Source organism: Carcharhinus amblyrhynchos, chromosome 12, assembly GCF_965287045.1.
Source record: "Carcharhinus amblyrhynchos chromosome 12, sCarAmb.v2.hapA, whole genome shotgun sequence".
Classification (NCBI taxonomy): domain Eukaryota; kingdom Metazoa; phylum Chordata; class Chondrichthyes; order Carcharhiniformes; family Carcharhinidae; genus Carcharhinus; species Carcharhinus amblyrhynchos.
Window position 1 is genome coordinate 64,993,262 of NC_137335.1, and position 22,659 is coordinate 65,015,920.

Below are 22,659 nucleotides of genomic sequence, written 5' to 3' on the forward strand. Positions count from 1 at the left end.
GCCGTTCCCCCAATCTTGGTGTCATCAGCAAATTTTGACACCCTACACTCGGTTCCCTCCTCCAGATCATCTATATAAATGGTAAAAAGCTGAGGCCCCAGCACCGACCCCGGGGCACTCCACTAGTCACCATCCGCCAATCCGAATAGCACCCATTGACCCCCACTCTCTGCCTCCTATTTGACAACCAATCCTCTATCCACGCTAACACCCTACCCCCAACTCCATGTCCCTCCACCTTCTGCAATAACCTCTTGTGAGGTACTTTGTCAAACGCCTTCTGAAAATCTAGAAAGACCACATCCACCGGCTCTCCTCTATCCACTGCCCTAGACACATCCTCATAGAACTCCAGTAAATTTGTCAGACACGACTTCCCTTTCATGAAACCGTGCTGCGTCTGCTCTATCAAGCAATTCCCTTCAAGATGCCTCGCAATTTCCTCCTTAATGACAGATTCTAACATTTTACCTACCACAGATGTTAAACTAACCGGCCTATAATTCCCCACCTTTTGCCTGGCACCCTTCTTAAACAACGGCGTAACATTAGCCGTTTTCCAATCATCCAGCACTTCCCCGGAATCCAGCGACGTCTGGAAAATAACCAACAAGGCATCCACTATCACCTCCGCCATTTCTTTCAGAACCCTCGGATGCATTCCATCCGGTCCTGGGGACTTGTCCACAATCAGCCCCCTCCAGTCTGTCGAGCACCGCCTCTCTAGTAACTGTCACTCTGCACTTGGGCTTAGTCATGATGTAGATGGTATTACTATCAAATAAACTGGTCAGACTTTAACCTGGTGTTGTGAGACTTCTTACTTGGGCTTAGTGACAGAGGGAAGGAGGCCAACAATTAAGGCTGACCATTGGGATAGAGGGTGGGTTTGGCCTGCCAGGAAGGGATCGGGACTGGGAGGGGAGAGAGAGCGCAAGGCAGGCTGGGGTCAAGGCTGGCCCAGAAACATCAGGGAAGAGGGGCACGATTCGGCCATGGGGAGGTGGAGTGTGGGTCAGAGGGGCAGCTATGCAGAGTTGCAGGGCTGACCAGTGATCAGGATGCCAGCAGTGCAAACTACACACTATACGGACAAAGCATGCAATTCATAGAGTACATAGGGAAGAAGCAAAGAAGGTGTTACAGTCATAGCTATGGTGTAGAGAAAGATCAACTTAATACAAAGTAGACATTGCATTATCAATGGTCACTCTACAAAAATATGCACCAACAACAGAATCAACTCTCATCCAACTTCCACGTTCTCAAAAAGCCTTGTTTAAGGGACCACTAACAATCTGAAGCAGTCTGTCTCCAAGATCAAGGGAGGAATTGAACCCAAGATGGGTGCAATGCCTTATCTTGTCAGCTTGGATCTTATGTCTGTTGTGGGGACCATGAATTGGATTCAACTGGATTTTGAATTTGGTTTTTGGAGCAAGCAAGGAATGAATTTAGCTATGTGAGGATCCACCCTGAGCATTGGCTTTGTTAATTTAAAAAAAAACAGATGTCACTCGCCTCATAACTGAGATCCCGCACTTGGATGACGTTGGGTTTGCCACTGTAGGTGAAGTAAAGGCTGTTTTCCTCTTCTAACGAACAGAAGAGCTGCTTCCTAAGGCGGCTGGGCTGATTTAAAAAGGAACAAGAGACAACAAATTCGTGATAACCACGAGTGAAAAACAAAGCAATAAAAACCTAAAACAGTAACAAGTTTTGTCTAAAAGAAAGATCAGGAGGAAATTGTTGGGGCGTTAACGGAGTTTCAGTCTCACCTCCTGTGGGCAATTGTCCTCCACTGTTTTGGACATGCTGAGGAAAGGTGAACTTTAACCGCGACGTTAAAACGCAGCAGCAACGTTTAGACGGAGAGCAGGTGTATCTGAGCCATGTCCTGGCCACTGATTCCGTGCAATGGGGGGAGCCAGTGGGTTTTAAAGGAGCCGCTCTCCCACCCCCTCTTACCAGGGCGCCGCCTCGATCCACTGGTCCAAGGGTTGCCATATCCCCGCCTGCGGCTTTAAACAGGTCGCTCACCCTCACATAGCCGGGCTGAGAAAGATCCACTCTTACCATTTAATTTAATGTAAATGTCTTTTTCGTTGCTTTGCAAAGTTTTGCATTTTTTTAAACCCTTTTCTTTGTTTTAAATTTGGTGTGTGTGTGTGTGCGCATGAGGTGGGAATAAGGGAGGGAGGCATGGAAGAAACAAGCGGTGGGGGTGTTGTGGCGGGAGAAGAGTTTGGCCCCAGTTGTGGCGGTCGGACAGCAGAAGCAGCCTGCACAGTGTGTGTCAGTCACCTCAACTACACCGTCAGGTAAACACCATCGCTTCTCTCCACTTTTACTTCACCGGGAGGGTGGAGACGGCTTCTGTCAATCAAACGATCAATCATTGCACAAGCGAATCTCTGCTTTTCAGAAAGCAAACACTCCAAAGGCTGATCTGAGAAGTAGAGATTTGTTTAAGTAAGTATAAGGTGATTGCGATTCTGTTTAAATCACACTTAACTGATCAGTCCTGACAGATTTGCCCTTAGAAGTTGTATTAGTATCGCAAGCAGCGTACATTAACACTGCAATGAAGTTACTGTGAAAATCCCCTAGTCGCCACTTTCCTGCACCTGTTTGGGTGTACTGAGGGAGAATTTAGCGTGACCAATACACCTAACCAACACGTCTTTCAGACTGTGAGAGGAAACTGGAGCACCCAGAGGAAACCCACACAGGCACGGGGAGAACGTGCAGACTCCACACAGACAGTGATCCAAGCCGGGAATCGAACCTGGGTCCATGGTGCTGTGAGGCAGCAGTGTGAACCACTGTGAAAAATAAATATACTGTTGTATTTAGAAAGGATTAAGATGCAGAGCACTACTATTAATGTGTTCCACAAGTTTAAAACCCTAATCTATAAATACAATTTTCTTCTCAATCAGGTACAGTTTATTAAAATTTGTTTATTTAAATATTTGATTTATTGTTGTCTCATGTATTGGGATACAGTGAAAAGTATTGTTTCTTGTGTACTAGATAGACAAAACATACCATTCATAGAGTACAGAGGAGAGAAGGAAAGGAGAGGGTGCAGGATCTGATGTTACAGTCATAGCTAGGGTGCAAAGAAAGGTCGACTTAATATAGGGTAGGCCCATTCAAAAGTCTGATGGCAGCAGAGAAGAAGCTATTCTTGAGTCTGTGATATGTGTTCTCAGACTTTTGTACCTTTTCCCAATGGAAGAGGTGTTAACAAATGAACATAAGAACATAAGAAATAGGAGCAGGAGTAGGCCATCTAGCCCTTTGAGCCTGCCCCGCCATTCAATAAGATCATGGCTGATCTGTTGTGGCTCAGTTCCACTTTCCCGCCCTCTCCCCATAACCCTTAATCCCCTCTCTTATCAAGAACCCATCAACCCGCTTCTTAAAAATATTTAGCGAGGCAGCCTCCACCACTTCAACGGGCAGAGAATTCCAGAGATTCACCACCCTTTGAGTGAAGAAGTTCCTCCTCAACTCCGCTCTAAACCGCCTCCCCTTTATCTTGAGGCTGTGCCCCCTAGTCCTACTGTCTTTTTTGAGCGGGAAGAGTCTCTCCACCTCTATCCTATCCATCCCATTCATCATCTTATACGTCTCAATGAGATCTCCCCTCATTCTTCTAAACTCTAACGAGTACAAGCCTAGTTTATTCAGCCTCTCCTCATAGCTCAATCCCCTCAACTCCGGTATCAGCCTAGTAAACCTCCTCTGCACTCCCTCCAGGGCCAAAATATCCTTGCGCAGGTGCGGCGCCCAAAACTGCACACAGTACTCCAGCTGCGGCCTCACCAATGCCCTATACAGCTGCAGCAAGACCTCCCTACTTTTATATTCAATCCCCCTCGCTATGAAGGCCAGCATCCCATTCGCCTTCCTGACCACCTGCTGCACCTGCAAGCTGGGTTTTTGCGACTCATGCACAAGGACCCCGAGGTCCCTGTGCACCGTCGCCTGCTGCAGTTTTTCGCCACGTAAGTAATAGTCCTTCCTACCATTCTTCCTACCAAAGTGGACCACCTCACACTTGCCAACATTAAATTCCATTTGCCATTTCCTGGCCCATTCGCCCAGCCTATCTAGATCCTTCTGCAGACTCTCCACACCCTCCGCACAATTTGCCTTTCCCCCAATCTTGGTGTCATCAGCAAATTTCGACACCCTGCACTCGGTTCCCTCCTCCAGATCATCTATATAAATGGTAAAAAGCTGAGGCCCCAGCACCGACCCCTGGGGCACCCCACTAGTCACCAACCGCCAATCCGAATAGCACCCATTGACCCCCACTCTCTGCCTCCTATTTGACAACCAATCCTCTATCCACGCTAACACCCTACCCCCAACTCCATGTCCCCTGACCTTCTGCAATAACCTCTTGTGAGGTACGTTGTCAAACGCCTTCTGAAAATCCAGAAAGACCACATCCACCGGCTCTCCTCTATCCACTGCCCTAGACACATCCTCATAGAACTCCAGTAAATTTGTCAGACACGACTTCCCTTTAATGAAACCGTGTTGCGTCCGCCCTATCAAGCAATTCCCTTCAAGATGCCTCGCAATTTCCTCCTTAATGACGGATTCTAACATTTTACCTACCACAGACGTTAAACTAACCGGCCTATAATTCCCCGCCTTTTGCCTGGCACCCTTCTTAAACAACGGCGTAACATTAGCCGTTTTCCAATCTTCCGGCACTTCCCCGGAATCCAGCGACGTCTGGAAAATAACCACCAAGGCATCCACTATAACCTCCGCCATTTCTTTCAGAACCCTCGGATGTATTCCATCCGGTCCTGGGGACTTGTCCACAATCAGCCCCTCCAGTCTGTCGAGCACCACCTCTCTAGTAACAGTAATGTCATTAAGACCCTCCAGTCCTACCACCTTTCCATCGCTAACACCCAGCAAATTATTCACGTCCTCCTCCGTGAAGACAGAAACAAAAAAGTTATTCAAGACCTTAGCCATATCCCCATCCCCTACCACTAGCTCCCCTTTCTCATCCTCTAAAGGACCAACGTTCACCCTAGCCAGCCTCTTCCTTTTTATATATTTATAAAAACTCTTGCTATCCTTTTTTATATTAAGTGCTAGCCCAGCCTCATAGCTTCTCCTACCCTCCTTTGGCTAACAGTTTTAGTAAATAATGTGTTTTTAATAGGCATATTTTAATCATATGATATTGTTAACAATAAATTGACATCATGTGTTCATCACGCTGTGTCAGATGTAACTTTTATTCTCTAAAAATTAAATATAAACAGGAAGAGCAAGAAAACCCGGTCAATATCCAAAACAGAAAGATAGATTGTCATTTCAGTGTGACCCTATCAATGAATGAATGTCTTTCACAACCTCAGAACATCCGAAAACGTTTCACAGGCAGTGAGTTACTTGATTAATACAGCTGGTGTACGGGGAGTATTCTGAATGTTAACCTAGCTAATCCATACATATTTGGATCTGCTTGTTGTGCATTTCCAATATGTTGTTTTAATTTCAAATTTCCTGAATTTTCAGCTTGTTCTTTTTATTTCTACATAAGGATAATGGGTGCTACAGCTGCAATTGTAGGAATGATTGGGATGTGGGCCACTACCTGCGTGCACAATGTATTAATTTTATTTATTTATTAGTCACAAATAAGGCTTACATTAATACTGTAATGAAATTACTGTGAAATTCCCTGAGTCGCCACACCATGGCACCTGTTCAGGTAAAATGCACCTAACTAGCACGTCTTTCAGACTGTGGGAAGAAACCTGAACAAACCCACGCAGACAGGGGGAGAAGCCTGTCTCTCCACTCAATACAATCTTGGCTGATCTATGCCAGTCTTAAATCTTTTTCTGCACCATTTCCCCATAGCTCTCTATTTCTCAATTTATCAAATGTTTATTCACCTCTACTTTAAATACTTCTAATGATCCAGCCTCCACCAACCTTTGGAGCAGAGAGTTCCAGGGATTCACCAACCTTTGACTTGGAAAGCCAGCACTTGTTTAAATTACAACATAACCCATAAAATCCGTACAGTGCAGAAGGAGGCCATTCAGCCCATTGAGTCTACACCGACCACAATCCCACCCAGGCCCTATCCCCATAACCCCATGTGTTTACCCTAGCTAATCCCCTACACTAAGGTGCAATTCAGCATGATCAATCCACCTAATCCGCATTTCTTTGGACTGTGGGAGGAAACTGGAGCATCCGGAGGAAACCCACACAGACACAGGGAGAATGTGCAAACTCCACACAGACAGAGACCCAAGCTGGGACTCAAACCCAGGTCCCTGGCACTGTGAAGCAGCAATGCTAACCACTGTGCCACCCTTAAAAAGCTGTTTCAATAGAGTATAAGTTAAAAGAAAAACTGCAAATATGAAAGAACACAAGAAATAGAAACAAGAGTAGTCCAACAGGCCTGCCCCACCATTCAATACACTATCCAGTGCTAAATTCCTCATGTTAATGAACACAAAATTTACAAAATAAAGTGATGAATAAATAATTGATCAAACCACACCATCAGGGAGCAGTAATGATTGAAATGCCACCTATGATTAGCACCTCACCCAAACTTTTCTTTCTTTTAGCGAGGGAAAATATGTGAACATGTTCGAAAATAATGCTAAAGGGAAATTGTAGCAGCTATGTGATGTGTTGACTATTTGCTACTTTATGTTTAAAATTATGTTCTTGCAGTGAGAGAGTTGGGCCTTGGTGGGATGTTCAGTCGTACCATAAAAAGTGGACAAGGCATATCTTGAAAGATGTCTCGTTTTATGTGGAAAGTGGACAACTCATGGGAATTTTAGGAAATTCTGGTAATTAATGCAAATAGTTTGCTTTGTTTTTCAGATTTAGTTTTTTTTTAATTTGCTTTTTGATTTTCATTTTTTTTCCCCTTTGTAGTGTTCCTTTAAATAGTTGTGTTGAATAGACAGATGCAGGGTCACCATCATGCCTAGTCACCGCAGTTGGTTGGACAGCTGGCTAATGCCACGGCTGGGTTAAAAGGCCAAATGGACAAATGTACTGCAGAAACCACTGTTTCCATACATGCTACAGAGTTCTCCCGTTCTGAATGCATTGCCATAAAACTCCCCTCAACGTCTCAGATAGCTGATAAAGGGCTTATTCCTCGCAAATTATGGGGAAACTTGAATTCTAATGTCGTCATCTGGACTAATTTCAGTCATTCATAGAAGTCAGTGAGGAATTTTATTTCTAATAGGTCTTCTCCATCATACAATATTCCTCTAGACCTAGTGTGATACTGTCAGCGCTATTCTGACAGTATTCTATTATGTTACTTGCCATTAGCAAGCGGACAATATTTGTTAAAGTAAGTATCTTTAGCAAGATACTTACTAAGTATATTAGTAAGATACTTAGTATCTTGTGAAAGACGCTTACCTTTTGTATCTTAGTAAGATATTTAGGACCTTACTGAGCAGTCAACCTCCTCCCGACTCATAACTTAAACTTTCTTTTTAAGGAAACTCTTGCTGTTAGGTTGCTACATTCCCCTAATGGTTCCTCAGAAATTGTGAACTGGTTGACGAGTCATGGATGAAACTATTTCACTATTTGAATTAATACCTCGGAGTAATTTCATGCAACCACATTCCTTAATTTTCTACCCCCTTCCACTGACAACTTTGCTCATGTTGAGTGATAGCAACCTTCTTTTTTTCAACTTAATGGGAATTCTTTATGTAGAATCATAGACAGTGATGTTGGCTACGCATTCAGGTGTCGCAGCAGCACTGAACCTTTCTCCACCCAACTGTAACTCTCTGGGCTGGGGTTTGATTTGATTTGTTGTCACATGTATTAGTGTACAGTGAAAAGTATTGTTTCTTGCTATACAGACAAAGCATTCCATACATTGGGAAGGAAAGAAGAGAGTGCAGACTGTAGTGTTACAGTCATAGCTAGGATGTAGTGAAAGATCAGCTTAAGCGAGGTAGGTCCATTCAAAAGTCTGATGGCAGCAGGGAAGAAGATTGGTACATGTCCTCAGATTTTTGTATCTTTTTCCTGATGGAAGAAGGATGTCAGGGTCCTTGATTATGGTCGCTGCTTTTCCGAGGCGGAAAGTGTGGAGAGTATGAATGGATGGAAAGCTGGTTTGAGTGACAGACTGCGCATTGTTCATGACCTTTTGTAGTTCATTGCAGTCTTGGACAGAGCAGGAGCTATACCAAGCTGTGATACAAGCGGTATCTGGTGCATCTGCAGAAGTTGGTGAGAGTTCTAGCAGACATGCCAAATTTCCTTAGTCTCCTGAGGAAGTAGAGGCATTGATGGGCTTTTTTAACTATAGTGTCCACATGGAGGGAACAGGACAGGTTGTTGGTGACTTGGACACCTAAAAACTCAAAGCCCTCGACCATTTCTACTTCAACCCGTTGACATAGACATGCCCTCCTCTACACTTCCTGAAGTCAATGACTATCTGCTTCATTTTGTTGACATTGAGGGAGAGATTATTGTCATCACACCACTTCACCAGATTCTCTTTCTCTTTCCTGTACTGTGGCTCATCATTATTTGAGATCTGACCCCCAACAGTGGTGTCATCAGCAAACTTGAATATTGAGTTGAAGGGGAATTTGGCCATATAGTCAGAGGTGTATAAGGAGTATATAATAAGGAGCTGAGGACATAGCCTTGCAAAGCACCAGTGTTGAGGATGATCATGGAAGAGCTGCAGTTGCGTATCCTTACTGACTGCAGTGTGTGGGTTAGGAAGTTTAGGATCCAATTGCTGAAGGAGGAGCTGAACCCAAAGCCACAAAGTTTGGAGATGATTCTCATAAGAATAATGGTGTTGGAAGCTAAGCTGACAACTATGGAGTGTCTGGTGGGTGGGGGTTGGTAGGAACTGGTTAAAGGTTATGGTTTGCAGTTGCCACTAGGTGCAAGATATTAGGAGGCACCTTTTAAAACATTTTAAATAGTAAGAAATAATTTACTAAGAAACTGACTACTGTAATCAATTAAGCCAGAAAATGTTTCTGTGCAGTTTTTCATAGTTGGCTTCAGTTACTTATGGATGAGTCATAATAAAAAATGCATAGCTTTGTGATAAAGTCATCTTCAACTGAATTAATAAAACTACAACAGGTTGTCATTCTTAAATATATCAAGGAATATTTTTTCAAAACAAAAACATATTGTGCTCTGAAGCACTATTTGATTACGTCAGTTCACAGAAGACTTTACATTCAGAGATATACAAATTAAAGCAGAGTTATTATTTATTCATTTATTAGAGTTACAGCAGCAACTTGAATAAAATGAATCACTTCTGAAAACTAGCACACATTTGAATGCACCTGAATTTCTGATGTGCCCAAAATGGAAAGTTTACCTTGAAGAGTGGGAATTTTTACTGTACGTTCGCCGCCCCACCCCCCTCCCCCTACATAATCTATTGCCACCCTGGCAGAGAATCAAGACAACTAACACAGATTGTGCGTTGAAACTGAACCTTCCTAGTCTGGTAGCCAGGAATGCCATCAGGCACTTCTACCAAACAGGGACATCAGAGCTCAGACAACTTAATGTAAGGTGCATTAAAGGCTTTAATTATTTTGTTTGTTTGTACTGTAGATTAAAAAAAATGATGTTTTGTTCGAAAATTGTTGTGCCAGTATTATGATTTAATGCTTTAGGATCTGGAAAAACCACTTTGTTGGATGCAATTGCGGGAAGATTATATAAGCAAACAAACCTACTTGGTGATATATATGTGAATGGGTGCAAACTTAAAAAGGAAGAATTTCATGACTGCTTTTCATACGTCTTACAGGTAATAATAACATAGTAATGAACTTAAACAGTAACTTGTAACAGCATGCATTTTACCTATAGAAAATTTACAACACTGCGAATATTTTTGAGTATAGAACAGATTTTTTTCAATTTACGTAAGGTTATATAGGGTTTATAGCACAGAAATAAACCATTTGATTCAACCAGTCCATGTCAGTGGACTCAAACCTTCTCCCATCTTTTCTAATTTAAATCTACCATCAAAAGCATCTATACTGGTCTCTTCAACCACTCAGTGTGGTTCCACATTCTTACCATTCTTTGGGCGAAGACATATCTTCTGGATTCCTTATTAGATTTCTTGGTGACTGTCTTTTTTGGCAGGCTCCAGTTACATGTTACCCCATAAGGGGAAACATTCCCTCTGTCTTCACTCTATCAAAACCTTTCATGATTTTAAAGATCTCTATGAGAACACAACTCAGCCTTCTTTTTTCAAGAGAAAATACAACCTCAAGTTGCCAAGCAGACCTTGCACAACTGTGTCATGAGGAAAAAGGGTATCAGCGCATTAATTCACATTCCCAATAAAGATTTTAACACACATCCCTGACATCAAACAATGATGCAGAAACTGTCTTCAGTGAGGTTGACATCACATGAATGTAAACCTCACAAACAGAGACTATCACTGAATGGACGGATGACTAAGCCTCAAAATGTGAAGATTTGTATGTAAATAATCACAATGCCTTCAGTTGGAGTGATATTTTGCAGTTGAAGCATTTATTGGTCCCCAAACTCCAAACCAGCACATATCATCAGAGCTGGCACTGAAAGATTGGCTTCCTGGGCAAAGTACCAGAATGGGTGCCACATGTGGACTATGCCTTCACCCTCCTCCAGCCATATCTCTGCCTCTCCACTGCACCGCCCACTCCCCTTATCTTACCGAACCCACACAAATACATTTATACATCTCACACACACATGACAAGGATCACTCCTGAGGGAAAGAGGAAATATACTTGTACTGCAAGGTTTTATTAAAGAATTATGAAAATGCAGTGAATTATTTAATTTCTAAGGTGAACTCACTATACTCAATCCCATTTCTTTTACAGAGTGACAATTTACTCAGCTACCTCACAGTGGAAGAAACACTGACTTACACAGGCCTACTGGCACTACGTGGAAGTTCTAATGCCATCAAAAAAAAGGTACCTTGTGTTTTCCAGGTGGCAGCTGCTGCACCCTCATCATAGTAATGCTGTGATAGACACAGCAGAACACCACAAATTTGGAGATGCACTCTGGCGAGATAAGCCCCCCCGCTCCCCCCAATTCCTCCATCTCTGAATGACCCAGATAGCAGGGCTGTTACTGGAGAACTTCAATGTTCCGCTGCCCCATGATGATCCTGATGGCATCATGGCTCCTGTACCCCCATGGTAGAGTAGCAGAGATGAGCCATGGGCACAGAACTCTTGACTCCAATCAACCAGCCTCATGGTAATCCAAAGATGATGTTACGGTCTGATCATCAATATTTTTGGCACATGTATAACACGTGGCTGTGCTTATGTCCCTACCTGCATGGAGGGTGCAGGAAGTGACCTAAAACACGAGCTGTGCCTGGCTTTTTGAGGGCCTTTGACTTCTTTAGCACTGGATCCAGCTGTACTACAAAGCCAAATTTTGCAGCCTTAGTGCGTGAAGTAAATTCAAACAAAAGCATACTTAGCCTTTACACACATTCTCTAACAGGAAATGCTGCAGATTTTAATTCTTCATTGATTTGTTGGAGAATTATATTAGTATAGATAGAGGAATTAGGTAGCATACATTGTTGTAAGATCACATGGTTTAGACGCAAGAGTGCATACTTCAGTGCTTTGATGATTCAAAACTGCAATTTACCTGGTAAGTATATTATAAGACTCAGATTGACAATACAATTGAAGTACAATGAAAAATATGTTAAAATATGTATACCTGTGTCTTCAGGTGAAATCTGTCATGTTGGAACTTAGCTTGAGTCATGTGGCCAATCATGTAATTGGAGGCCATGTCTTTCGGGGGATCTCAGGTGGTGAAAGACGTCGGGTCTCCATAGCAGCACAGCTTCTTCAAGATCCCAGTAAGATCCTGTTTAATTATAACTTTAATCCAATTTTGCTTTAGTAAGCTGCAATTGCATCCCATTCGGGAGTGCCAAAGGAAGGACTTGCATTTCCTGATCTCAGGCCTTTGAATTGATAGGTTCAGCTGGATTATACAGAAAATAATGAATACCAGGTTTAACGATAATCAGTCATCTAATAGAATGGTTTATCTTGTAATATTGCAAAGACTACCTAGGATGTGATTACAAAGTAGTAATTTATTTGATGGTTGCGAATTCAAACATAATGGGACGATGGTTGGTTTTTAGTCTGAACCCACAATGTTTGACCACAACTTTAGTTTTGAAGTCAATTCTGTATTTAAATGTGATTAATATTTGATTGTTTGAATAATTTCCTTTTTGCTAATTTAGCAGTCATATTTCAGAATCAGCAACAAAAGTGTGCTATTTGAAGTTTCTGTACAATTTCTGTACAATGGCAGCACAGTGGCATAGTAGTTAGCACTGCTGCCTTATAGTACCAGGGACCCAGTTTCGATTCCTGGCTTGGCCCTCTGTCTGTGTATGGTTTGCATATTCTCCTCCTGTCTGCGTGGGTTTCCTCTGGGTTCTCCAGTTTCCTCCCACAGTCCAAAGATGTGCGGGTTATGTGATTTGGCCATGCTAAATTGGCCCTTGGTGTCAGAGGAAACTAGCTAGAGTAAATGCGTGAGTTTATGGGGATAGGGCCTGGGTGGGATTGTGATTGGTGCTGACTCGATGAACCAAATGGCCTCCTTCTGTACAGTAAAAAGTCTGACAACACCAGGTTTTAGTCCAACCTATTTATTTGATAATATACTCACTAGCTTTCGGGGTTACCCCGAAAGCTAGTGAGTATATTATCAAATAAATAGATTGGACTAAAACCTGGTGTTGTCAGACTTTTTACTGTGTTTACGCCAGTCCAACGCCGGCATACCCACATCACTCCTTCTGTACTGCAGGATTCTATAATTTATAAGTGACTTTTTAACTATACTATGGTTTTACCTTTCAAATTGTTATGCTATTTTAACAAGAGGATGCTAACCTTTTTCTGCAGTACAATTTTTTAAATTGAAACTTCTTGCTGAATGGCTAACACTTAATTTGTAATATTAACACCTTTGTGCATTACTTGGATGTTCTGTACAGTTTATTTTATATTTCAATAAATGCCATCTGTTTTTTAATCAGAAGTAATTTTACTCGATGAACCAACCACAGGACTGGACAGTATGACATCCAACCAAATTATTGTCCTGCTTTCTGAACTAGCTCACAAAAATAGAATTGTGATCTTAACAATTCATCAACCCAGATCAGAACTTTTCAAGGTGAGTATGCTGTGAATGTAGCTGGTTAAGTTTTGTCAAATTAAAGGCTTTGAAGGGTGAATGTGATCACACTACAAATTTATAATCTATTTGCCTAGGTAGTACCATGCATTTTTACTGTGCGATATTGGGGGGGGTAAGACTCTGGGAGAGTCTTGTGTCAAAATCCTAACATTGCAATTTAGAAAAACAATTTTGTTGTAAGTGGCAACTGAAGAAAATCTTTTCCAACTGAAGGACCCAATGTCGGACTAAATGCAATAATGCTAACCCCGCCACCTCATCAATCAGTAGACAAGGGGAGGTGGTGGCTTAGCACTAGTGTCATTGAACTAGTAATCCAGAGATGCAGGCTAATGAGGACCCAGGTTTGAATCTCACCATTACAGATGGTGAAATTTGAATCCAAAAAAATCTGGGATTAAAAGTCTAAGGATGACCAATAATTGTAATTACTGCAGTTATGTGATTAGTGCATGCCTCGTATTTCATAATAATTATTGAGACATTTACCTCTTTAAAAATAATGACTGCTGTTTTATAGAAGGTGGCCAGGGACTGGCAAAACATTTTTTTAAAAAACCAGCAGCAGCTTTGAGGCCTTGCAGGACTGCTGTCTGTATCCAAGCTGCCAGAGAGCGCACGGAGGGCTGGAGTTTCTTGGAATTGGGTGAAGCCCGCGGACGCTTAAAAATGGTGGGAAGGACTCCGATATGGAAGCCCCAAATCCATTTCCAACAGATTCATATCTTACTGGCAAACTCAGTAAGGTCATTTTAACTTCATGTTCATCTGGGAACTGCTCCTGTGTTCGGTAGGCCTGATTCTATCCTACCCCGCCACTCCAGAACAAAAATTGGGTCTGATGGAGCCCTTTAAATCAAGATGAGTTTGCCAATTGGAGAAATTTCCTGAGTCGAGTAACACACCTAAGAACATAATGACATAAGAACATAAGAAATAGGAGCAGGAGTAGGCCATCTAGCCCTTCGAGCCTGCCCCGCCATTCAATAAGATCATGGCTGATCTGTCGTGGCTCAGTTCCACATTCCCACCCTCTCCCCATAACCCTTAATCCCCTCTCTTATCAAAAACCCATCAACCCGCGTCTTAAAAATATTTAGTGAGGTAGCCTCCACCACTTCAACGGGCAGAGAATTCCAGAGATTCACCAGCCTTTGAGTGAAGAAGTTCTTCCTCAACTCCGTTCTAAACCGCCCCCCCTTTATCTTGAGGCTGTGCCCCCTAGTCCTACTGTCAGTCATGAAACAGGGTTAGAGTGAGATCAGAGGAATAAAACTTACACTTAAAGAAAAACAATAGTCCCGCATAAATCAAAATTTAAGAAATTTAGTCACCACAATTTGGAGTTAAATCCTCTTTTTTATTATTTTACTTGTGGCAAATTTCTCATACAGTTAGCAGACCAATCAGTCATTACTAAAGCAAAATTGGTAACCTTTATATTTCCTTTGAGTTTCATATAATCTCTGAAAAATAAATGGGATCCCTGTATAAGAAATTTCCTGATACATGAACAAACATGTGAGATTTCTTTTGCTTGAGATTTTAAACTCATTAAATAAAATATTATGTGAAGGACAGTATAGAAAGCAAAATCCATATGTGCAATTTCCAGGGCATGTAGCAGGTAACACACTGGTTGTTGAAATACATATATTAATTACATTTCAATTGACAATCCAAGTATCAGAATAACATAATTTATTTGTTCCTTGTTTGGCATCAAGACTTTTAAAAATCATTTACATTCCAATCATCCAATGGCCTAAGCGACTTTTTAAATAGCCATGTAGATGGAATGCTAAAAGCGATATTAAGCATATCCAAAATACACATTTTCATAAGAAATATGAAGGAGTAAATACTAATGATAGAAGTCTGAAATTAAAAATAAAAAAATGTTCACAATGCTCAGTTGCACAGTTATGATCTAACAGAAAAAGATAGTTTCCTTCCAATTTACAATTACAACTTTGTAATTGTAACCCTTCCAATTACAAAGGGTTGTGAATGAAGCCCAGTCCATTACTCAAACCAGCCTCCCATCCATTGGCTTTGTCTACACTTCCCGCTGCCTTGGAAAAGCAACCAGCATAATCAAGGACCTCACGCACCCCAGACGTACTCTCTTCCACCTTCTTCCGTTAAGAAAAAGATACAAAAGTCTGAGATCATGTACCAACCGACTCAAGAACAGCTTCTTCCCTGCTGCCATCAACTTAGCCCTACTTGGAGGAGTTTTTAACAGCATGTGTACAGTACGGTTTAATTTCCTTTTGTGCAAATTTCTCAAGTTGTTTGACAGAATTGGCATAATGACGTGTGGAGAGATGGTGTTTTGTGGCGGAACTGAAGAAATGGTAGAGTTTTTCAGCAGCTGTGGCTATCGGTGTCCTGAATACTGCAACCCTTTTGATTTATATGGTAGGTAATCTTTCAAGTATCTGATCCTTTGGAAAAGGGAAAGAAGCCATTTTCTCTGCAAATCGGAGATCCAAACCTTAGTGGGCTGGTAGTAAAAATCAGTTTTAGCAGCTTTTAAGAGAGAAATTTTTGGTCAGGCTGTACAAAGGGCTCACCTTCTTGCTTTTTACAATTTTATTTTCTGAGTTGCACTGTCTTTTAGTTATTCAAGAAACTTTAAAAATCTGTTCAAAACTTACTTATCTCCTTTAACAAAGAAAACATCGTAGAGATGCAATCAGATAAAAATGGACATTGAGGCAAACAGAATATTTATATATCAACAAAGTAGGCTTTAAAGGTCTTAAAAATAGGCTGTGGGAGGTGGAGAGACAGATGGATTTAAGGAGGGAATAGCAGAGTGCAATGCTTATGCAAGTGAAGGCACAGCTATCAACAGGAAAGTGATAGAAAGGGTGAGGGAAGCTGAAAAGCACATAGTTAGAGGCTTGGAGTTAGGGATTGGGTTTGAGAGCAGGGGTGGTTAAGGAGCTGGGAAAGGATAAGGCTTTGAAGAGAATTAAACATGGAGGTAATATTCAATTGGAGGTGGATGCAGAATGTCAATGTCAAAAAAACAAAGGAGATAGTTATCGACTTCAGGAAGCAATGAAGGGCATGCCCCTGTCTACATCAATGGGGATGAAGTAGAAATGTTCGAGAGTTTCAGGTTTTTAGGTGTCCAGGTCCTTCTGTATGGACACTATAGTTAAGAAAGCCCTCCAACACCTCTACTTTATCAGGAGACTAAGGAAATTTGGCATGTCTGCTACAATTCTCATCAACTTCTTAAGATGCACCATAGAAAGCATTTTTCTCTGGTTGTATCACAGCTTGGCATGGCTCCTGTTCTGTCCAAGACCACAAGAAATTGCAAAGGGTTGTGAATGAAGCCCAGTCCATCACTCAAACCAGCCTCCCATCCATTGGCTTTGTCTACACTTCCCGCTGCCTTGGAAAAGCAACCAGCATAATCAAGGACCTCATGCAGCCCAGACATACTCTCTTCTACCTTCTTCCGTTAAGAAAAAGATACAAAAGTCTGAGATCATGTACCGACCAACTCAAGAACAGCTTCTTCCCTGCTGCCATCAGACCTATGCCAGTTAGATTGATTGGCCATGCTAAATTGACCCTTAGTGTCAGGGGGATTAGCAGAGTAAATGTGTGGGGTTGAAGGAAAAGGGCCTGGGTGAGATTGTTGTCGGTGCAGACTCAGTGGACTGAATGGCCTCCTTCTGCACCGTAGGGGTTCTATGATATGTGTATTAATACATCTGACAATAATAAATCAAATCAATGCTGGCCAGGAAGGCCGGGAGGATGGGTGAAGGAACTTGGTGTGGTGGGTAACGTGCTGTATACAACCTGAGGTTTACAAGGGGGGATGGTATACCAGCTAGTAAAGCATTGGACCTGTAAAGTCTGAATGTGCCCGAGGCATGAATGATTGTTTCAGCAGCAGATGCAGAAGCAGGGATGAAGATGGATGACACTACAGATGGGCTTATAATGGAGTTTATTTGAGGTTACAAAGATTGAGAATAAGAGAGTAGAAATCATAGAATAATTTGCTGCTGAAAAACTTTACCATTCTACACAGGGCGGCATGGTAGCACAGTGGTGAGCGCTACTGCTTCACAGCTCTGGGGAACTGGGTTTGATTCCTGGCTTGGGTCACTGTCTATGTGGAGTTTGCACATTCTCCTCGTGTCTGCATGGGTTTCCTCCAGGTGCTCTGGTTTTCTCCCACAGTCCAAAGATGTGCAGGTTAGGTTGATTGGCCATACTAAAAAATTGCACGTTAGTGTCCTGAGATGCGTAGGTTAGAGGGATTAGCAGGTAAAATATGTAGGGATATGGGGGTAAGGCCTGGGTGGGATTGTGGTCAGTGCAGACTCAATGGGCCAAATGACCTCTCCCTGCACTGTAGGGTTTCTATGATTTTCTATTCTACAGGTTTTAAGTAACTGGCAAAAAAAAACAAAAGCAATATGAAAAAAAATCACACAGTGAGTGGTTAAGATTTGGAATGCACTGCTTCAGAGTGTGATGGAGGAAGGTTTAATTGAAGCATTCAGAATGGAATTAGACTATTAGCTGCAAAGGAAGGATGTGCAGCATTACTGGGAGGAGGCAAGAAAATGGCACTAAGTGAATTGCCCATTTGAAGAGCTGGTGCAAACACAATGGGCTGAATGGTCTCCTTCTTCACTGTAACAGTTCTGTGGTCCTGTACACTCAGCCTATGGTCAAATAGGGCATTGAGATTGCAAATGCTCCTGTTCAGCTTGGGAGGGAAGTGGATTTGTTGCAAGAGTACAGAGTTCAAACATGCATATAGTCTTTCAGCTGCGACTGTAAGAGGTTTCCCCCTCCCTCCATCATTTAGTAATTTTTCGCTACACTCTTGGGCATCCTTTGCTGTATAGTTACATGGTCAAGAGACTAATTGGCCTGACACTAATGCTTGTTGACTTTTGTCTTTTCATTAACTTTTCTTATGCTCTCCTTATGAGCAGGGAATTGGGTGAAAAAGAAAATGGGTTAACGAAAGAAGGCAGAACTTTCTGTGAAAGCATTAACAGCTTAATGATTAAATTAACTCAATGGTACCTGCTTTTGGATTTATAGCTTTTTTGTGGCTTAAAATCAGGAGCAGATCTCCAATATTACTCACACCCCCTGCACTGAGAATGCAACCTCCTTAATTATAGGTGGACAGTGACAGCCTTTTTCCTCAGATGGTGATGGCTAACACGAGGGGACATAGCTTTTAATTAAGGGGTAGTAGTTATAGAACGGATATCAGAGGTAGGTTCTTTACTCAGAGGGTAGTAAGGGCGTGGAATGCCCTGCCTGCAGCAGTTGTGGACTCGCCAACTTTAAGGGCGTTCAAATGGTCAGTGGATAGGCATATGGATAATGGAATAGTTTAGGTTAGAGGGTCATTAGATTGGTTCCACTGGTCAGTGCAACATCGAGGGCCAAAGGGCCCTCACTGTACTACGCTGTAATGTCCTATGTTCTATGTTCTAATTACTGCTGGCAGTCCAGTCCCTGCACTAATCGTTGGGGGTTGCAAATCTTGCCACAGATTCTGCAAAATAATGAATGGTGCATAAGCAGAGCAAGAAAAGCAATTCCTTGAGTTTGCAATTGAGTGGTGCAGTGATGAGGAATCTCCTTGCCAGATGCCAGAGGAAGATTTGAAATGGGCCAGACTTGTGTACTCTATGTGTGGAATGTCACAGATCTCCAGTTAATAACTATTTTATATTAGATTTAATTGTAAGTGTATAATGGTACTTTCAGGATGATAGCACAAAGTGCAGAATGGGCAGAAAATGGTCAAATTTATGACCTTTATTTTCCACAGTTCTGAGGTTTCTGCACTTATAATGATGCACACTTTCAAACTCTAGTTCTGGACTCTTGCTTGAAATTGTTTTTGAGGCAGGAGAAGATGTGACCGTCTTAACATCAGTTTGTTTGAAAGAAACTGAACACATTTGGAGAAACATTTGTGTGTGTTAATTTGTTCATGCTCACTTTTGCAGTGGATCTGTCTTCCGTTGACACCAGAAACAAGGAAAGAGAACTTGAGACTTATAGCAGAGTCCAAGAAATTTCATTCGCATACCGAAATTCAAAAACTTTTAGTAATGCACTGGAGAATATTAAAGCAGCGAAGCAAACAAAGAAGTCATCATCCATTCCTTTCAAGAGCAGAGAATCTCCAAACACAGCTGTTAAATTCTTGGTACTGATCAGGTATAACTAGGGGAACAACCTACATTTATACAGATTACAATGCATATATCATCTAATTTTAATTGATTAAATACCAAAATGCTACAGATTTAGAGATTTCAGTAGCGAGAGAGGAAGGGCAGGACTTACCCCGTGGGCTTCAGGACCTCGCTGAGAAGCTCAAGTGTGGCTCTGAAGCCCCTGCACTGTGGAAAAGTCAATTCCCTGCTATTGTCCCTGACTTGGCTAATTGGCCAGAAGGCAGGCTCACTGTTCATTTAAGGACAGTGAGTGGATCAAAGCTGGATGGCCAACAGGAGACCCTCCAGCAAGGAAGTAGCAACATCTATCATGACCATTAGTGAGGGAAAGAGCACCTCAAAATAGATACTGATAAAAACATTTTTAAAGATTAACAGGATGTAAAAAACATACATATTTGTTCCTGATATGTTATAATTGCTGGCATGATCAGCATCCTTAATTGCCCTTGAGAAGGTGATGGTAAACTACTTTCTCGAACCACTGGAGTTCTTGTACATGCACAGTGCTTTTTCTTTCTGAGCAGCTTCCTACATCATTTCAGAGGACAATTAATCACATTGGTGTAGACCTGGAGTCACATGTAGGACAGACTGGCTAAGGATGGCCAACTTCCTCTCCTGAACGCCATGTGAACCAGATGGTTTTGTATGACAATCCTGTAGTTTCATTGTCATTATTAATTGGACTTGTTCGAATTATCAGTGAATTAATTACATTTAACATCTTCCAGCTTCTATGGTGGGATTTGAATGCAAGTCCTTGGAATAGTAGTCCAAGTCACTGGATTACTAGTCTAATTACATTATGTCTGTGTTACCATCCCTCTTGATTATTATTCATCCAGGTCCAGTAACATAACCTCAACACTGCGGAAGTATAATGTAGAATTCATCTCTGCGTGCAGCTGATTTTGTCCAAATTAATAAGACTCTATTTTATCAAAACACATGAATCTTACTGAACAAAATATACATACTTAGATTGTGTGTTTTGTTAGTTGGAGGTGAAGGGTAGAGGAAGGATGACTTTGTTTATTAACTGCTTATGTGTTGAGTTGGGGAAATGCACAAGCCTAAAAGTAAGACAGAAGTCCTGGGTGAAATCAATCCATGTCACTCGTTCTGAGCTCCTACAGGTAAATTATATTCCTGTCTTATTTACCCTACCTCAGTATCCCTGTGGACAATGCTGTAGTGGGGTAAGAAAAGAGATGGCAGAGCTGATATGTTGAGGGCTGCCAATTGATATGGTCGAACTCTCCAATCACCCAGTTCCCTTTCTCTTCCTGTGAGGAAATGGTAATTTGTTTCCCACTTTGACTCTTCCCCACAGCTGCATGATCTGAGCTAGGAATTCACCAAGTAGCCAGTTATTGATTTAAACCTGCTCCGTGTCAGAATGCCATCATCCACTTAGGAAAACGCATATATAAAAAAAAGAGAATAGAGTACAAATATATTAAGATATTTTAACAAGATATAATTTCCAAGTTTATTATATAATCAACAATTGTTTGTATTTCTTACTGAAATTCATGTTTTGCATTCTTTAGTATAAGAGACCCCACTTCTTCTCATTTTCATTGTAGACGAATTGCAAGGAATTTATCTAGAAACAAGACTGGGATTATTATGCGTCTCTTCCAAAATCTGCTATACGGCTTGTTTGTAGTGTTTTTTTTGATGAAGCTGAATAGTGACCCAGCAAAAGGTGCAGTGCAAGACCGAATTGGGGTCATCTACCAAAGCATAGGTGCCTCGCCCTATACTGGGATGCTGAATGCTGTTGCTTTATGTAAGTCAATAATCACGTTTTGGTTTATAGCTTTATAAGTGGTCCACTTAATATGAATAAATAGGTGGCATGATACAAATAAATTATATTTCAGAGTATTCAGTGCAAAGATAAATTTTGTGAGGATAACAAAAGGATCAAACTTTGTAGCTCTTTCAGATCAGATCAGATCAGATTATAGTCAGCAGATTTGTATAGAACGTCTTCAAATAGGAATGGCCCTTTCTGAGTATATTGACTCTGGATGCTCTGAAATCCGCCCCCTCACATTGAGGGAATTTTCAGAGTCCTGGCAGCTATACAGAAATTGCTGACATGCAGGCATTTTTAAATAAATATTCAGTGGCATTTCCGCTACTAAAAATTCTGTAAGTTAGTATTTACAAGTATATTTACTTCTGTTTATTGTTTATTTTCATAAAATTTACCTTAATAAAATTCATAAATTCATAAAATTTATCATAAAGAACATTTCCTTTATTTTTTGAAAACTTAAGATCCTTCATTACGAGCTGTTGGCGATCAGGAAAGTTCAGATGGACTGTATCAGAAATGGCTGATGTTGGTGGCTTATATTATCCACATCATTCCTTTCAGCATTCTCAGTGTGGCTATTTTCAGCTTCTTTGTCTACTGGTAAGAATTATTTTACTAGTCACCAATCAGGAACATTTTAGAATGAGTGTGCTGTGTTGGCACAGAAGAAAGATCTGAAGTAAAAAAATTGTGGTTTTATTTTAATAAGGTTCATTAAATTAATATTCGGTTTTTAAATGTTAATATTGAAGCTCGTTACTTTACATTCTTTAAATGTATGGTATACTATTAATTTCCCAATCGTGTTGTGCAACAGAGAATGAATACACATTTACAAAGGGATACAAAGCAAGCTGTCACACACAAAATAACAGTATAATTAGAGTAAGAGTACAGTCTGGGAAATAGTAAAGAACTTTTGAATGTGACATTTTCCCCAGTTGCTCTCTCAGCTCTCTAATAAAGATAATAAATCTTGATAAGACAGTTGTGTTTAATATATAGTGGGGATAATTTAGACTTTGGATGACAGTGCAACGTGGCTGGTATCTTATCAGCTGCTTTTGAAGATATGGAAGTGGAAATCAGAGAGATTATGGCTGATTCCATAGTGCCATTCCATACTAATGGCCAAAATTAGAATCATCCCAAATGACTTGAACAAATTCTCTCCTTAATGTTTAATTTGTTTTTGTGTGGAGAAAAATGCAAAAATACTTAGTTATCATT

At 41.2% G+C, this 22,659-nt stretch overlaps 2 protein-coding genes across 2 annotated transcripts in view; one reads left to right on the plus strand and one right to left on the minus strand.

Annotated features, from left to right (window-relative positions):
• abcg8 (ATP-binding cassette, sub-family G (WHITE), member 8) overlaps positions 1–2,007 on the minus strand; it is a 43,826-nt gene extending 41,819 nt beyond the window's left edge. Inside the window, exons 1-2 of the mRNA XM_080199662.1 lie at positions 1,969–2,007; positions 1,522–1,632 (exon numbers count right to left, since the gene is read on the minus strand). Of these exons, the coding sequence (XP_080055788.1) occupies positions 1,522–1,632; positions 1,969–2,007 (150 nt within the window). The remainder of the gene's footprint in view (positions 1–1,521; positions 1,633–1,968) is intronic.
• Positions 2,008–2,202: 195 nt separating this feature from the next.
• Positions 2,203–22,659, plus strand: part of abcg5 (ATP-binding cassette, sub-family G (WHITE), member 5) — a 30,872-nt gene continuing 10,415 nt past the window's right edge. The window contains exons 1-10 of the mRNA XM_080199663.1: positions 2,203–2,321; positions 6,748–6,869; positions 9,729–9,865; positions 10,953–11,048; positions 11,836–11,968; positions 13,175–13,314; positions 15,633–15,762; positions 19,362–19,575; positions 21,188–21,393; positions 21,891–22,029. Coding sequence (XP_080055789.1) covers positions 2,203–2,321; positions 6,748–6,869; positions 9,729–9,865; positions 10,953–11,048; positions 11,836–11,968; positions 13,175–13,314; positions 15,633–15,762; positions 19,362–19,575; positions 21,188–21,393; positions 21,891–22,029 — 1,436 coding nt within the window. The remainder of the gene's footprint in view (positions 2,322–6,747; positions 6,870–9,728; positions 9,866–10,952; positions 11,049–11,835; positions 11,969–13,174; positions 13,315–15,632; positions 15,763–19,361; positions 19,576–21,187; positions 21,394–21,890; positions 22,030–22,659) is intronic.